Genomic DNA, 18,465 nt, shown 5'->3' with positions numbered 1-18,465 from the left:
ACATCTGTGAGCACCACAGTCTTTTGTTGTGAGCACACAGTATTTAGGAGTGAATCCACAGATAAGAGAACTCCTGCTGGTGAAAAGGCTGTCTTCTGACAAATGTGTGGCAACAGGAGCTCATTGCTCCATACATGGTTCAATGCACTGGCTTCCCACTGAACATCAAATCAAGTTTAAAGTCCTCAGGCGCTATTTAGTTCTTGGCAGGGTACAAGGAAAACAAGGCCTATGATTTTGTCCTTCACAGAGTAAGGGAGAGAAAAATAAGAATAGGAAGTTAGTAAGCTCTCTCGTGAGGGAGGGAATTGCATAGATCTTCAACTTTCTCTAACAGAGAACACTGATTTACATAATTTTGTAAAGATATCATCACAAAAAGTGTGATGTGGATAGAACAGTTTCACAACATCTAGGAATAAAATTAATATGCTTGAGTAGCGTGTAAGCCATTCGAAGCAAGGCTTTCCTATATTAACTCTTCCTTTATGTCCCAGTTATAGGTAATAGGTGTGATTCTGTGCTAGCACAAAACTTGCAGCGCAAGAGAAGCAGAGGGGCTAGGATGGCTTTAAGCCATTTTTGAGCCTTTCTGATCTTGGGCTGCTCCAGAGACTGGAGAGGCTCCTGGAACAACTTGGACAGCATTGGGATTGCCCTCTGAGGGCAGTGGAGTACAATCCATAATCTCCACAGTGCTGCAGTGCCGCCCCCAATATGCCCCTCACACCTTCTGGCACATACCTTATGCCCAGGCTTGCAAGTGGATCCTTGGAACGCAGTCTGGGAAGGCCTTATAGCTGTTTCTCATAATGCCAGCGCCAGCGGTACCTTCCCTCGGCGGGAGATTTTAGAGTCTCTTTGCACCATTCAGTCGCATAATGACTTCAAGAACAGTGGCTAATATGCTGCATGCTACTATGTTAATTTTTGGCATGTAACCCGAGTTACCATAGTTTTATCATTTGAAAAGTCTCCTTCCAGTAAAAATGTTCTATTTTTAGTGGTATATTAAGCATCATTGCCAATACTGGAACATTTTCTAGCAATAATTCTCAAAATAAAGCTGAGATACTGGAGCTAGCTTAGAGGGCTGTAGGTATTCTGGTGGCTTGTAGAATATTTTTAATATAAACATCCTGATGCAGGGCTCTGGGTCCAGGATTTGATTAAACATCCAGAAGTACAGGGGGGTGATCATTTGAATCCATGAAGATACTTCTACAAGGCTCCAGAGCCCTTCATCCTCTCCTAACACCTGCTTGCTTTAGAAGCTTTCCCTATCTGTGATAGTTATCTTGTTGGGGAAGAAACTTAGTGGCTTGCTACCACCTGTGGTGTGGTTAGTGGGAGCAGGGCAGGCCTGGTGTCTTCAAGGGACATCTTTTTATGGTCTATCATCAGACATTTCTCACTGCTGTCTCCATCCACCACTCCCCTCCAAATTAAGAGTTTCAGTTCTGTCCCTCATCCCTAGACTCTCTGCCTTCTGAATATAGTGGCATCCTTCCCCCAAACCCTGCGGGGGGATAGGCTATCTGTTGATATAGCACATGTTCTGCGGTTGAGCTCAGGCTGCTCTGCTGCCATGTCATGGGGTGTGGACTAATGTGAGAGATAAAGAAGGGCAGAATGAGTGTTGATTTTTGTTTTATGTATTCTATGCATTGGTCAATATGATTTCTGTATCATTTTTAAAAACTGTATATCATATACCTGGAGCCTGTGATTTCAAGTGATTTTCAGAAATTAAAAAATAAGTTTGCCTGATATTGTGTGGTCAAATGTATATAATGTAAACGGCTAGCATACTATGCAAAAAACCTGAAACCCTTAAACATCTAGTTTTCAGAAAATTCTATGGCGCTTAGTTTATATCAGTTGTCATATCTAGCCTCTTTTTAAACTTCCATGTCCCTGAAATCTCACTAGATGGATGTCTTAAAACTCAAGGTTAAAAAATATGTAGATTTGCAAAAGCTAGTTTTGAATTAACCAAGCATTCCAATGTCTGTATACCACTTCTGCTAGGAAAACTGAACTTTTGTATTTTATCTTCAAGGGAAATACATGCAGATGATGAACATTTTGAAACCAATTGCATTTGATGTGATTCACTTCATGTCCCAGCTGTTTGATTACTATCTGTATGCAGTGTATACGTTTTTTGGCCGAAATGACACGGTAGGTAGAAATTATTATTCCTTTAGAGCACATTAGTGTATGTGGTACTGTACAGAAAAGACTTCTACATCAAGAAGACTGAGTGTATGATCTATCAGAAGGGGCAGCAGTAATAGACTGGGGTTGGATGCATGAATGAGAACAGGCTAGTAAGAACAACTAAAAAGAGAAATGGCCTTAAAAGTATTATTATCCCGAGGAGTGTTGATCATTTTATATTTCTCTGTCTGGAGGAGGAGAGGGAGGAAGCTGGGTGCAGAGAAAGGGTGAGACTGTTCCAGATATAGAAGTTTGCACAGAAAAAGGCACGCGGTCATGCATGGCAAAAGGAAGCGACATAAAGATTAAAGGGGAGTGGGGACAACATGGTATGCATGGGGTGGGTGGGGGGAGAGAGGCAAGCTGTGAAAATGGCTAACTCAGAGCTATGTGTTGCTTTTCAGATCTTGTGCTCCTGTAGCTAACGTAGTCTAATAATGAAATCCATTTCTGTTCACATTTGATGTATAATTTAAGTGTCTTTTAGTTTAAGAAGTAAATACGCATCCACAGTGTCTGTAAAGAACTACATCAACTCTTCACAGATTGTCATAGAACAGCATATATGAAACCTATATTTTTTTTAAAAATGAAAACAATAATTCCATGAACAATTTCAGGGCTCTAAATCGTTATATGCTGGCAAATAGTTGATGGAGTCACACATTCTCAACAGCTTGTTCTCTTTGGTTGGAGAAGTATATTTGGTATTTGTTTGTGTATGGAGGATGGGCGGTAAATATTTTTTAAAGGTAATTGAATTCCTTTGGCTTAATCAACTGTTCTGATATTCTTTTATTGTGTTACATGTACTTTTTGCACCTCCTGTTTTGTGTTTTAAAGCCTGTACAGAGTTCTTCACTTCCCACATCTAGCAGGGAACAGTACAGTGCTAGGCAGGTAAACATTATAGCAGATGGGTAAAATTGTGTTGTTACTGTAGTGTGCCTAATTGTTGTTTGATAAACTTTTTCCTTGGAAACATACTGCTTACAAAGGGCCTATAAATTTAAAAAACCCTCTTGTAATGCTGCCATGATGTCCTAACCCTCATGTACTTTTTTTTTTTTTTTACAATCCTTTAAGGAGTAGAGATGGGTAGTGGTATGTGATTTAGACTAGTAACTGTCATTCTTGTTAAAACACATGCCACTGTGGTTCTTATTAGAAGTATGCTGATAATGTGACTGCTTTGAGTGGTCTAAATTCATTGTGAATCTTGTTTCTACACTTCATGTTTGTTAGAGCACATATCTGAATGACTAGGAAGGCAAAATGCACATGCAGCAAATTAGTCAGAGAGAAACTGGTGTTTAAACTCTCAGAACAGTGTGCTGACTCTAGATACATTATGTCCAGTCATTTGTGATTTTCATAACTCAGAGTGTTTCTATTATTATTTAATTATATGTATATATATTATGGGAAAGTTATCTCATGTGCTGAGCACCTGGCATTATCCACTGAGAGGGGCAGAATACCATTTCAAATACCATTTTTCACACTTTTCTCTTTCTCCGCATGCACATTAAATCGGTTTTTCCTCACCTTTCTGTAAAATCATGGCACAACCTGATGCACTAGAACCTCAGTAATGACTTGTGAATTAATGAATTTTACTAAGTAACGATTAAGTGAACACACACAGGCATACATCCCAAAATAAACTGTTAATGCATTTTGTTAGTTATAGATTAGTTTTAATTGATAGTAATATAGATAGTATAACAGCAGTAAATGTAGTATGTATTTCATAAAATTTGTGTGCTTGGGTCTTGCTCAAGCCTGTTGACTTCAGTGAGTGACTTCAGCATTTGTTCTAGTGAAATCTTAGTCAGAGCCTTAATAAACATCTGCTATTTAATTATTACTGAGAGTTGGGGAGAAACCAATCATTTTTGTGCAGACAAGTAAGCTTAGCGAAGTGCTGATTAGCGAAGTTTGACTATAAGTCCCTTGGCACTCTGCTTTTTTTCCATCGCTTATCAATTACTAAGTCATCAGTAATTTGTGGAAATAATGTATCCACTGTCTGGCATACATGGTTTGTAAAAATTCCCATGAAGGTGCAGGCCATGTGCAAAACAATTGAATACTGATATAATATGCTCTACCTGATGAATTCACCATGGTCCTATCCTTGATGACTGCTCATCTCATATTCCCTATAGAAGTATGTATATACACTCTACAGATCTCTGGATATTTTTTCCCTTTGATTTACAACTGGTCATCCCTTGCATAGAAATCCAATAGTCTTTTGAAGGGAAAAAAGGCAGAGACTTTAATACATCGTAACATTTTTGTTCGTAGAGATTTATTTAAAATTGCACGCACCTTTATTTGTCTGAATTTGTTGATGTACTTACTATTTTAACTGATAAGTTGTCAGTCTTTTCAAAAACATCTACAATCAATAAGTTCTTAATTTGTCAAGAAGCTTACAGTATAATTTGGAAGAAAAGGGATAAGCAAAATACTAAATATGTACTAGGGAAATTGTGATGCTGGACAAAGTTTTTATAAGCGAACAAAGGAAAACATGTTTGTGTCTCCTTTTCTTTGTGGTAGCATAATTTTTTTTAAAGAAAAAACAAACTGTTTTCTTTCTGCTTGCTTGTTTTTACCTTAGATATGTGAATAATATCAAGTCTTGACTGCTTTGTTCTTGTGGGGGACCCTGGATCTGGAGCCAGAGCTTTCTCAGTCCTCTCTTAGAGGAGGACTATGGCGTTTCTCTCAAAGAAGTATTTTTTCCCGATTGGCAGTTAAGCAGATGTTTAACAAAAACAAAGAAAGAATATTAGCCTTCGATTTATGTCATTTCTCTTGTTCTTCCATCCTCCAGCAACATCAAGAAAGCTAAGATTTGATATTTCTAAAGTAAAAATCAAGCAGAAAAATATTTTATTTATTTATTTTTTAAATGGGGGCTGCCACTATTCACCATGAAGAAGCAATAAAGGGTGAGAACACTCTTGCTATATAATTCTCCTTTAAAATGCAGTGTAGGTGGTAAATGAGTAAAATTTGTGTAAAAATTATTTTGATTTGTGGAAACCACTTGAACATTGCTGATCATTTCTCACCCAGATGCAGTCTGGGAAAAGCTTTATAGTATTGAACCCAACACAGTGGACAGCAGTGTCTAAACATTGTTCAGAAAATTATTTTTCTGGTGTGAAACACATACCAGTACCATATCTTGGTACTTCTAGATCATGTGGACCCTGGATGTAAATGTATGTTTTGTAGTTTTTCCATCTCCATTGTAATTTCATCTGGTTGAGCTGTTCTGTTTGGTAATATGTTTCTCTTCTGGAGTGAAAATTAAGCTATGCTAATCTAAACATGTTGGGCCAGATCCTCAGCTGGAGCAAATATTGCAGTTACATTGAAGTTAGTAGAGCTATTCTGACTTAGACCAGCAGACGATCTGATCCATAGAACTCTGGGCCCTGTGCAGAGCATGAAGATGACACATTTCCTAGCTTGATCATAATAAATGTTCAGTAATAAAAATAGGTTTCAGAGTAGCAGCCGTGTTAGTCTGTATTCGCAAAAAGATGAAGTGAGCTGTAGCTCACGAAAGCTCATGCTCAAATAAATTGGTTAGTCTCTAAGGTGCCACAAGTACTCCTTTTCTTTTAGTAATAAAAATGACTTTCATAAAGATTGATAGAAAATAATTATACAACTGAAAGTTGATATTAAACAAGTGATTATGGAAGATAATGTAGTTTATGAAAAGTAAATAAACATGATCATTCTACATTGCCATGTATTAATTTCTCAGGCAGCATACTATGATGTGCCATTGTGTGATGTGTCTCTCTTGCTTGTCTGTGGGAACAAAAAGTCATTGTTTCCTATGCCTGCAGTCATTCTATAGCATATAGTCATTTTAAAACAATCCAAGAGAATATTCTGGCAAGTATCCCCCTGACAAATTGGTAATCGTTTGTCAGTTTGAATTGTATATGGTCATCTTTGTGAACTGAGCACAGTTCATTCTTTACATCAATGTAATGTTGGGTGCAGTGATCTTCTGCATGTTTCTTCTTTTCATTTTGGTTTTGTTGCAATTATGTGCTGAAACTATACGTAAGTATATTCTATTGAACAAAACGTGAACTTTTTGTTGGTTCTGTTAGTCACTAAACTAAAACACAAAATTTTGTCCTTGCCTATGTTTACTTAGAATATTGGGGTTTTTTTTCAGTTTGAATCAACAGGACTGGGTCTTAGTAGTAGCAGACTGCGCACTACACTAAACAGGATACAGGAGAGCCTGATTGATCTGGTAAGAAACTGGAATTTGTTAATGTTTGTTGAAATTAAGGAGGCATATTGTAAAAAGTATGGCAGTTAGTATATAATATGGTTCATTAATTTTACCTTTCCCCACACTCTGTTTATGATAAGAATATCGTAATAGATTTCCTGCAGTTGTAGGTGAGTTTTTGTTCAAAATCACTTTGCATATATCTAATAAACTAATATGAAACTCCCAGATTCTTCCTTAATTTAATTATGCTTCAGTAATAACTTTTAACTTTTAACATTTGTTACCATTAAAACTTGTGTTTAAAGCTCATTCTTCTTGTTTACGTCTAATGAAATTGGAGAATGGAGGCTATGATGTTTTTAAACTGATACCCAGCATCCTACTTAAAAAAGTTCATTGCTAAAAATCTTGTAGAAGAATAGCAAGATCATGGTTTGTTGTAGAATTTACCTACAACAAAAGGAGACTGGGAGATGGTAATGGCATGGTAAGTACTTTATTAAATCACTCAAATGGTAATTCATCCTGTCTAAATTTTAGACTTTAAACTGATTTGTTTTCTTTAATCCCCATCACCATTTCTAATGCACTTACTGTTCTAAGAGGTTTTTACATAAAGTAATGGCAAGCTTTCTAAATGTTCACACAGTTAAATCCCTGAGAAAAGTATGTACATTTGTGATAGCAGCTTAACAGATTTTTTTCAGTGGTATAACTTTTAAATGACAGCTTAGTCTTGAGGAAAAAAGATATATAATTCATTTCTCACAACTTACATATTGTCACTTTTCCTGCCATACATGTGACAACATAGATGCCATGAGTCATTTTAACATTTGTTTTTCATGAAAAAGGGTAAATAAATACCATATTTGCATTAGACTGGCAGTAGATTACACTTTGTAGTACTCTGAGGGAGTAGCAAATATGAGAAGTTTTGCCTTTTATGTAGGTGATTAAATGTTAGGGTTGTGCAATGCAACTGGAGAGCAAAAAACATAGAAATGTAGCAAAGGAGTGAAGAATCCTGCTTTTTAGGAGGGTCAATCCATCCTCATCATCGTATCCACTCATTATACTGCACACCTGAACATAGCCTCATATCTCAATGTCTGTACTTGACCCGTTAACCTTTTACCCCCAATCGGGGATATTGCAGATTATGTATTCCTTATGCTGAACTTCGCACCCCTTGATAATCTGTACATTATTCCCTGATAACCAGAAACTTCCAAACTTAAACTCTGTACCGTTCACTTTTTTTAAACATCATCTTAATAAAGTTTATAAACCTTTTATTTCCTTCTACTTTGAAATGTAAACACTTGAGGCATGACACTGAAATAATTTCCTACAACTTCTGTTTTAAATGGTTTGTATTGTAACATACCCAAAAATTCAGTTTTACTATTTTGTAAAGCCACAATTTTCCAGAGACACACATGACCTAACTGCACATTTAGCAGTGGGGGCCGTTGTCTGGCTAGTTGGAAAAGGTGTGTGCCCCTTTAAGGAGAGCCGGGGAGTGACTTTTTGCTGAAGTGGCAGACCAGGTCAGTGTGGGGATGCTGATCCATCCCCCTGCAGGTGACTGGAAGAGACTGGGGACTATATATTGCCAGTGCAGGAAAAGTCCTTTTTTACCTGGGCCAGGCAGAGCAACTCTCACCCTCCCATCCATGGAAGCAGTGAAATACTGGGTTTGGTCAGGAACCGCTGCATGCACTACGCTAGTTGCTCCTTTCTTTGGGGCTGAGAAGGAATTTTTCCCTCTCCGCCAGATAGGCCAAGGTTAAATAGGGTGGGTCACCTTTTTCTGGAGCTGGTTCAGGGGGCTTAGTTGGGCAAACATGAAACGGGAGTTAGGCTATGATGTCCCAACTCATAGTGTAAACATGGGGCAGATGTCCAGTGCCCCATAGGGAAGGGGTACAGTGATTAGATAAAGTGGATTGGTAAATGATTTAAAGGACGTGTTATTTAAAAGAGTGGAAATGGGGGGAAGCGTTTGGGGCTCCTATGACTGGTTCAGCAGAAAGCCATCCCAGCCCTCCTTTTACCCCTTCCCCCCCGAACCCTCATTCAAAGTGCGAGGATGGTATGGTCCCGCAGGTTCTCTGAGGACCAGGATGGGTAAGGGGGAGGGCTGACAGAAGCCCCTAGCTATGTATTGAAATGATTATGGAATTACCTGCACTGTATACTTTTATCTGCCCAGTACTCCCAGACATTTAAGAATAAAGTTGGTTTGATTAAACCAAATCCAGTGTTGCCTGTTCTCCTTCCAGCACAGCCAGACGATGGGAGATAGATGTCCAACTGTCATTGACTTTCATTAGGAGTGGGGCCTTTTGTGCCTTTGAAACCCCCTCCGTATGTTGTTAGAGACACAACTAAGTGACTAAGGCCGTAAATCACTGTTTCATGAGAGATTGTTTAAAAAGCAATATTTATATGGTACCCGTGGTGGCTTTTTGTTCATTTGCTGCCGAACGAGTAGCGGGAGCACAAATTAACTAATAACCCCAAATCCCAGCACTGTACTGATATCTGTGATGATAATACAGTACGAAAATATGGTTGAACATTAAAAATAAATCATGGACTCTTGTTTCTGAGGAAATGGAAGGGGAAAAACAGTGTTCTGAAGTGAAGTAAGAAATGTGTAGAGAAAAATTTTTAAGTTTAAGCGAATAGCAGACAAATCAGTAAAACAGAACACTTCAGAAATAAAATGGTCCTGAATGTGTGTGTTTATTATTATTAAGTCATAGCTCCTGACGGTTTTTCTTCATGTTGTTTTTCTTTTTATATGTAATAGGTTTATGGGCAAATCCATCCCAAGTGCATAGAGTAAATAGCTGGACCCCTCCCCCCCCTCCAAGTTATAGATAATGCTCATATCAGGTGAAATTTACTCTAAGTACCAAGTAAGACGTAAAATTGTCTCATATGCCATGTTCCTCAAGAAGTATCTGAGAACCTAGGAATCTTAGGTTCCTAGTTCCTAATGACTTGCAATAACCAGAAGATGTGAGATGAGTCATGTTAGTATCTTGCAAACCTTCCAGTATAAAGTCTTATGCTGGTAAATTGAAATGATTTTTCTAGTTGGGCTAGCAGAAGGAAAGTGTTTTCTGCTTCTTCCCTGTTCTTACTAATTCTTGATTATTTGTGGAATTGAAGTATGATGGTCTTTCTTTTGTCAATGAAGGTGTCTGTCATGTTTATATTTGACCTATCGGGACCCTTTTCAATGTTCTTCTCTTTACACAGCCTATTGTAACATACTTTCTGAAAATATTCTTGCTTACATTTCCTCCTATTTGTATTTTAGTGGAATCTTAGGGTTTGAATCTGGTTCTTATTGGGCTCTTCACATGTTGGGAATTCTGTCCTTTGCGTTGTCTTCCATTAAAAGTAACATTCTTAGTGGTTGTCATTTCTGCCAGGAAGGTGATTGCAACCCCAGATAGCAGATCCTCCCGATACTGATTTTTCATAAAGAAAGCCATATTCCATCCTTATCCTAGTTTTTGATCACGATTGTCAGATTTCCATCTTAAACGAGAACTTGGTATGTTACTAAATTCTCTCAGCCTCCTCTGAAGGCTGGACTCTGTTGTCTGGATTTCAGAAGCCTTGAGCTATTTAGACAGGTCTAAGCCTTTTGGAAAGTCCTAAAGGCTGAATATTGCCTTTGTTTCCCCCTTGGACTTCCCCAATCTTTGCTCCAAGGCTCAAATAAGGCCTGTTTACTAACTACTTATGACCAGGCTGAGGAGTGAACATTTGGAAGATTCACTAAAGCAAGAGTTGTCTCAATAGCTTTTCTTTGGACCACATCAGCTTCTGAAATTCATAAGCTGCCTGTTGTGGAGTTCAGTTAATACTTTCATGAAGCATTACCTCCTTTTGACTGGCAGTCTAGGTCAGATGCCTGTGCAGGGTAATAGTACTTCAGTCTTTATTCAGTTGAGTCCTCCTGCAGCTGTGTACTACTTGCAAATCTTCTTCAGTGGGAATCTGCAGTGGTAATTTCATGATGGAGGCAGGAAGGTTACCTACAAATAATTGTAGTTCTCCTTATGCATGTGTGGATTCTTGCTGAACCTCCCTACTTTCCCATTTCTTCAGGCATCTTAAGCTACCAGGTGCGTCCCTCAAAAAAACCCTGATAAGAATCTGTCTCAGCCTCTCAGAATCATTACATCAACAACAAATGAGTTTAAACGGAGGTATGAAGGGGCTTAACCAAACCCTTGAGGAAGTTCATCACCTGAAACAAGATCCTAATAGCTAAAGCTAAAACTAGAATTGGGGTGCTGGAATATGAGAACTATGTCTCACTGGGAAACTGAGTAAAGTAATTTGAGAAATGACTCAGTTCAATATTAGCATTCTTGGAGTGAGCTAAATGAGATGGACAATTCTATTCATATAATATCAGAGTACTCTATTCAGCAAGGCAAGATGATACCCCATATAGAGGGAGTTGGAGTACTCCTCAGCAAAAAGGCAACACAAGATCTACAGGAATGGAAACCAGTTGACTCACGAATTATACTAATATAACTATCATACAGTGTTATGTACCTACCAATGACCATGATGAACAAGTAAAGGATGCATTCTACAGCAAGTTGCAAGATGTACTTGTGATGCTGGTAAACCATGTGCCAGCTGTTGCCAAGGCTATAGGTGTCTGCTGAGCACTGACAAATTCATAGGTGGAAACCAGACCAGTTCACCAGTATGTTAATATTGTTTAAAATAGGTGTTAGACTTGTAAAGATGTGTTCAGTGTTTAGACTCTATAAAATGCTTGTAAGTTGCTGCGTGCATTAATCTTGCTTGCAATGTCTATACCCCATGCTGTAAGATAATATGTAGGTTTTGCTTTATAATTGTAAAAATGCCTGATCTGAACTTGTGAACCTAGACAGCAAGAGTGGTAATCAAAAAGGACTATCAAAACTGAATGGGCTATTTTAGGACAAAAGCTCAGTTGATTGCCCTATCTGCCGAGGAAGAACTTATGTCCAGGAGCACTTGTCCAATCGGTTTGAACTCTGGGGGAAGGGCATATAAAGATGCTCACAAGAAGAAATAGTTCTCTTTACTTTTTGGACTCTTACAAGGGCTGGAGCTGAGAAACAAAAACGGAGATATCCAGGGTCAACCTGGATTTGCCCTAAAAGACATTCAGTGGACAGACTACTATATCTCTGTCACCTTTTTGGAACCATACACTATAACACATTTGTGCTTATATGTTGCCTGTTTTAGCGTGTAAATAACTCTCATTTCTTTTTCCTAATTAATAAATCCTTGGTTTATGATTGGATTGGCAACCAGCGATGTTTTTGGTGTGAGATTTAAGGTACAGATTGCCCTCTGGTAAGTGACTGGTCTCTTAGAACTAGAAGCAACCTGAATATTTTGTGATTTTTGGTGTAAGTGACCATTTATCACTAAGTGTAGTTTGCCTGTGTTTGACAGGGGACTGTCTGTGACTCCATGGTAAGAGTGTTACAGTGATCCAGGAGTTCACATTTGTTACTGGATTGATGAAATGTAGTTATAGAACATGCTATCAGTTTTGGGTGTCTGCCCTGCTTTTAGACAGTGTGCCCTAAGGTTGGCACTCACTGTCATGAACCACTGCAGAGAGCATGACAGTACTAAATCAGACGCATGCTTATGATGTCATTCTGTTTATGGATGATGTGAATGCACAAGTTCATAGTGACAACCTCAGCTACGAGCATTTCATGGTTAAACGCGGAATTGGGGGGTGAGCAGATTGTGGTGATAGATTTACTAAATTGTGTAGTATGTATAACCTGTGCACGCAGGGAGTAAAACACTTTTTTCCCTTCTTGGAAGAAAGAAACTAACATGGCAATCAAATGATGGAAATCACTGAGAAACAATTGGGTCACATTGCCATCAGCAGATGGTGGAGAAGATCAATGCTGGTTACACAGTCGCCTACAATTGCTGTTACAGAAAGTGACCGCTATCATGTCAGAACAGTTTAAAAAAAAAAAAAAACTATAAGAAAAGAGATGGTATTTGATGTGAAGAAACTGTCTGACCTCGGAATGAGAGAGGATTTTAAAATCAAGCTCTCAAATGGATTCCAAGAACTATGAGTAATGAATGATTATATAGAATAACAAAGAGCTCACTTTAGATATGTTTACTGGGAAGCTGCCAAAATTTCACTTGGACCAAGAAGATCAAGGAAAGAAGAGAGGATACAGCCAAGCACATGAAAGTTGATTCAAGAAAGAAAAGCTTTAAAAATGAGGCAAGCATAGGTCAATGATGCTGCAACAGGAAGACATAGAAAAAAATAATTAAGTTGGATCAGAAAGAATGGCTTGACAAAAAAGTGACAGAAGATGAAAAAGCATGAGTCAGGCAATTCTCGGGTATGTAAGCAATTATCATCATGGTTCCAGAGTCACAATGGTATTGTAAAAACAAAAGATGGAAGATTGTTAGCAATGGAAGCAGAACAGAAGGAACAGTGGTGAGAAGATTTTAATGAAGTACTCAATGAACCAGAGCCAACAATTCCAATTGATAGATACAAAGAAGAAGGTGCACAATTAAAGATTTCACTGGTAGAAATGTCAGAAGCAGAAATAGAAGAAACAATTAAGCAGCTAAAAGAACAGCAAAGCACCTGGTCAAGATAAGATCACTGCTGAAATGTTTAAAACTGAAAGAGGTAGTACATGAAATACATACATTTTCATACACTTTATAATATAGTTTGCAAGAAAGATTTCTACTCACAGGAGTGGAAGACAGCTGTGATCTGTAAATTACCAAAAAAAAGCCCACCCCACTGGTGTGCAACCGTTGGTGAGGAATAACACTACTTTCCATACCCAGAAAAGTGTTCTGTAGTGTACTATTGAACAGAATCAAGCTGGTCAGAGAAGAAAAACTGTGTACTGAGCCAGAAGGCTTTAGACTGAAAAGATCATGTATAAATCATATCTTTACCCTCTTTCAATCAGAGAAGATTAGTCTTGAATTATAGATTTCAGATTGTTGTCAAGGTTCCTTCCCTACTCTGAACTCTAGGGTACAGATATGGGGACCTGCATGAAAACCCCCCTAAGCTTATTTTTACCAGCTTAGGTTAAAACTTCCCCAAGGTACAAACTATTTTACCTTTTGGCCTTGGACTTTCTTGCTGCCACCACCAAGCATCTAACAAATATATAACAGGGAAAGAGCCCGTTTGGAAACGTCTTTCCCCCAAAAATCCTCCCCAAACCCTACATCCCCTTTCTTGGGGAAGGCTTGATAAAAATCCTCACCAATTTACATAGGTGAACACAGACCCAAACCCTTGGATCTTAAGAACTATGAAAAAGCAATCAGGTTCTTAAAAGAAGAATTTTAATAGAAGAAAAAGTAAAAAGAATCACCTCCGTAAAATCAGGATGGTAAATACCTTACAGGGTAATCAGATTCAAAACATAGAGAATCCCTCTAGAGACAAAAACAGGAACATACATTCCATTCAGCACAGCTTATTTTATCAGCCATTTAAACAAAACAGAATCTAACGCATATCTAGTTAGATTACTTACTAAGTTCTAAGACTCCATTCCTTCTCTGTTCCCGGCAAAATCATCAGACAGACAGAGAGAACCTTTGTTTCTCCCCCCCTCCAGGTTTGAAAGTATCTTGTCTCCTCATTGGTCATTTTGGTCAGGTGCCAGCGAGGTTATCTTAACTTCTTAACCCTTTACAGGTGAAAGAGTTTTTCCTCTGGCCAGGAGGGATTTTAAAGGTGTTTACCTTTCCCTTTATATTTATGACAATTGTATTTATAGTCCCTGTGAAAGATGTGTTAATGGCTAAGATGCTGTGTGAAAGCTCAAAATGCTGTGTTAGGACAGTGAAGAGACTGACTGGTTTGATACCATTACTGGAATGCAGCAGTGCTGCATTTGATCACCTCTCCTTTTCTGCATTGTGATAGATCATGTGATGCTAAAAGCAGCATTAAAGGAAGATGCAGGAATTATGTGGAGTAGAAGAAAACTTAAGATCTTGACTTTGCAGATGACTTTTTGTGGGACAGAGATGATGATGCTATGGAAAAGACCACTACCAACGTCAGATGTGAGGCTGCCAAAGTAGGATTACGAATCAGCCAAAAGAAAATGAAAGTTATGATCATTTTAAAAAGATGTCAGCAATGATGATGCATATATGATTGTTTCAGAGTAACAGCTGTGTTAGTCTGTATTCGCAAAAAGAAAAGGAGTACTTGTGGCACGTTAGAGACTAACCAATTTATTTGAGCATAAGCTTTCGTGAGCTACAGCTCACTTCATCGGATGCATACTGTGGAAAGTGTAGAAGATCTTATTATATACACACAAAGCATGAAAAAATACCTCCCCCCACCCCACTCTCCTGCTGCTAATAGCTTATCTAAAGTGACCACTCTCCTTACAATGTGTATGATAATCAAGTTGGGCCATTTCCAGCACAAATCCAGGTTTTCTCACCCCCCACCCCCACAGACACACACAAACTCACTCTCCTGCTGGTAGTAGCTTATCTAAAGTGATCGCTCTCCTTACAATGTGTATGATAATCAAGTTGGGCCATTTCCAGCACAAATCCAGGTTTTCTCACCCCCACCCCCCCAAACTCACTCTCCTGCTGGTAATAGCTTATCCAAAGTGACCACTCTCCTTACATTGTGTATGATAATCAAGGTGGGCCATTTCCAGCACAAATCCAGGGTTTAACAAGAACGTCTCGGGGGGGGGAGGGGGAGATAGGCTACCTTGCATAATGACTAAGCCACTCCCAGTCTCTATTCAAGCCTAAGTTAAGCTTATGCTCAAATAAATTGGTTAGTCTCTAAGGTACCACAAGTACTCCTTTTATTTTTGCATATATGATTGATAGTGAAGAATACACATGGTTAATGAGTTTGTATATGTTGGAAGCACAAATAGTGCTGATTGTCAACACCATGAGGAGGTGAAAGCAAAAAATGAGGAGGCAAGTAGAATCTTTTGAGACTGGCAAATATTTAGAGAAATAAGGAGATTCACACAAGAGCTAAGACCAAGTTATACAATGCCGTTGTTAAATCCACACGGATATATACTTCTGAAACTTGGCAAATTCTAGAAACTTAATGGTAAACTTAATGCATTCCACTTGAGATGCTTGCAAAGGATACTTGGTGCAAAGAATACTGGTGGGATAAAGTAACCAACGTAGATGTGTTACAAGGACTGGCCAGCAGATTGTAGAGACAATGAATGATTGGAAAAAGAAAGTTGGAGTGGTGGGGATGTGTTGTCCAGATGTGTAAAAACTATTCCTAGACAACCCCTTGATTGGATATCGCCTGGTGGAAAGCTTGAAAAGAGGAGGACAGCAGATACAAGAAAGCATTTGAGAAAGATTTTCATTGTCATGGAAGCAAACTATAAAGGAGCAAGAAATATGGCATTAGATGAACGTGGAAAGGCTGGATTGCCTCATGTCACAACACACAAGAACATCTAATAAACGAAAACTTATTTGAAGTGTGTTCAATAATTAATGTGGAGAGAAACTTAAGAGCAGTTAGGAGGTAGTCTGTCTTACAAGATCTGTTTGGAACGGTCTATTTAAGATATTTATATGGCTCCTATTACTGTTGTATCTCTTTTAGAGTACTCAGTCTTTTAATATATTTGTCACATCATCCCTGTAACATGTGAAGTACTGTTACCATTTCTCAGCTGGAGAGCTCCTGTGACAGAGCAGGGAAATGAACTTGGAATGTTATATCTTTGGTCAGTATATGCCTATCCACTGGTAAATCATATGGCTTTGGAGCAGTTTGTGGGGCCAGCCGGCCAAGTCAACCAATTTCCATGGTGTAGATCTGCAGAGGCAATTATTTAGACACTCGAGTTACTAGTAAGTAACTTCCCTATGTTGCTTGTTGAAGGAAGGTAGTTCTTTTGTTTACTTGGATTTTTGTAGGACATTGGTCCCCAAACTTCTTCCACCACTAGTGCAGAGAAAGCCCCTGGCGGGCCGGGCCCATTTGTTTACCTGCTGCGTCCGCAGATTTGGCCGATCGCGGCTCCCAGTGGCCACAGTTCGCTGCTCCAGGCCAATGGGAGCTGATGGAAGCAGTGCAGGCCAAGGGACGTACTGGCTGCTGCTTTCAGCAGCTCCCATTGGCCTGGAGCAGCGAACCGCGGCCACCGGGAGCAGCGAACCACGGCCACTGGGAGCCACGATCGGTTGAACCTGCAGACGCGGCAGGTAAACAAACCGGCCCGGCCCGCCAGGGGCTTTCCCTGCACAAGTGGCGGAACCACTTTTCTAGGATATTGAAAATAGCTGCTCCTCTAATCAGTACCCTGCGCATTAATCTCATTTTCTAGACAAAGTGTCAAACTGTTTCATTAAAAAAAAAAAAAAAATTGGGGACACTTTGTTCAAGAAAACAAAATGTTTCATCATGAAATAATGTAAAAGTAATATAAAATAATAAACAAAAACTTTCAAATTGAAATTATCAAACAATGTCAAAGTTTTGTCTACACTAAATTTTATTGAATCAAAAAATTTTCATTTGGAAATTGTTTTCACTAGAAATGTCAGAATCAATATGATTTTGTAAAAAATTTCAGTGTAGTTGAAACAGCATTTTCCGATTGAAAACTTAAGCACAGATGGAGATTTTCAAAAGTACCTAAGGGATTTGGAAACACAATCCCCCAATGATTTCAGGCACTTTTGAAACTCCCCTTATTGTCATACTTTGTTGCCTAATATCAATTTGATGAGATTTTTTTCTTGTAATACTTGCTTTGAATGTATCTTTATTTTTTCCTTATTTGTACTTTATAAGGCCAAGGCTCAAGAGATACTGTGTGGGTCCTGTCGGGGAACTTCAGTTGGCATTGAGGGCACTTAGCAATTTACAGGATTGTGCTTACATGCGCTTTTGGTGCTGCATTTTCCCTGTTTGACTTAACTAAAGGAGGTATTTTGAACTGTATTATAAATGTACCTAGTGTAGTTGTAGCCATGTCAGTCCCAGGATCTTAGAGAGACAAAGTGGGTGAAGTGATAAAAGATATTACTGATCTTTTTTTTTCCCCAAAAGAGCTACATCTTTCTAATGGCAGCACTAGAAATATTAGTATAGCATGATCTGAAATGAAAAAATTATTTTGATATTTAAATGATATAGTTAGGTTTGGTAAAATTCCAACACAATCTATAGCTTAGCAACACTATTTGTACGTACTTCACTTGCGGGAGCTAATGTGAAGGAGGTTGCTAGGAGCTCATATAGTGATTGGGTAATAAATTTTGTGTCTATAAATAAATACTTGCCATCTTTGTCTTAAGAAAATATTTGCAGACTTACAGATAAAGTCAGTTGAAGTATATGTTTTAAAGTGGCTGACGGTGCAATTACATTCTGAAGAATAAAATAACTTTACTTCCTCAGTATTTTGGTTGACTGGCTTTGTGTCTGTCTCTGGGATCTTTAGACTCTCTCATATTTAACATGTCCTATAAAACCTTGGACAGCGTATACAAAGCTTCTATAGCTCCACCCTAAAGGATAACTTTAGTACATATCTGTGTATGCCATCTGGTGGGGAGCAATAATCCTTTACATTTATGAATTACAGGGAGTCCTCGGACTTATGACACAGTTCGTTTCTCAGAATTGCATTGTAAATGGAAACTGCTTTTCCCATAGGAATCAATGGTATAAATGGGGGATTGGTTCCTGAAACAAGGCTTGCTGCACTATTTTCACCACAATAACCCAGATTTTTGTACTAAATGAATTATAGATGACTAATGTAGCAACATCAATATATTTATTTGGTAAACAGCATTCAAACAAACATAAAATCACACATGTTTTG

At 38.5% G+C, this 18,465-nt stretch overlaps 1 protein-coding gene across 10 annotated transcripts in view; it reads left to right on the top strand.

Annotated features, from left to right (window-relative positions):
- The window catches only part of VPS50 (VPS50 subunit of EARP/GARPII complex), a 203,241-nt gene that overhangs the window by 143,325 nt on the left and 41,451 nt on the right, over window positions 1–18,465 (top strand). For 8 of the 10 annotated variants that reach the window (XR_012157551.2, XM_073333942.2, XM_073333944.2 and 5 more), the window contains 3 exons: window positions 2,063–2,184; window positions 3,067–3,123; window positions 6,446–6,526. Coding sequence is in view for 9 of the 10 variants with exons in the window: in XM_073333942.2 (XP_073190043.2) it covers window positions 2,063–2,184; window positions 3,067–3,123; window positions 6,446–6,526 (260 nt within the window). In the remaining variant the exon portion in view is untranslated. Of the gene's footprint in view, window positions 1–2,062; window positions 2,185–3,066; window positions 3,124–6,445; window positions 6,527–14,525; window positions 15,736–18,465 lie in introns of those variants that run through there. The other 2 variants (XM_073333949.2, XM_073333941.2) reach the window with 2 other exon arrangements.

This window comes from Lepidochelys kempii, chromosome 2 (genome assembly GCF_965140285.1).
Source record: "Lepidochelys kempii isolate rLepKem1 chromosome 2, rLepKem1.hap1, whole genome shotgun sequence".
NCBI lineage: Eukaryota > Metazoa > Chordata > Testudines > Cheloniidae > Lepidochelys > Lepidochelys kempii.
Note: the sequence above shows the minus strand (reverse complement) of the source record. Positions and strands in the feature narration are given on the sequence as shown.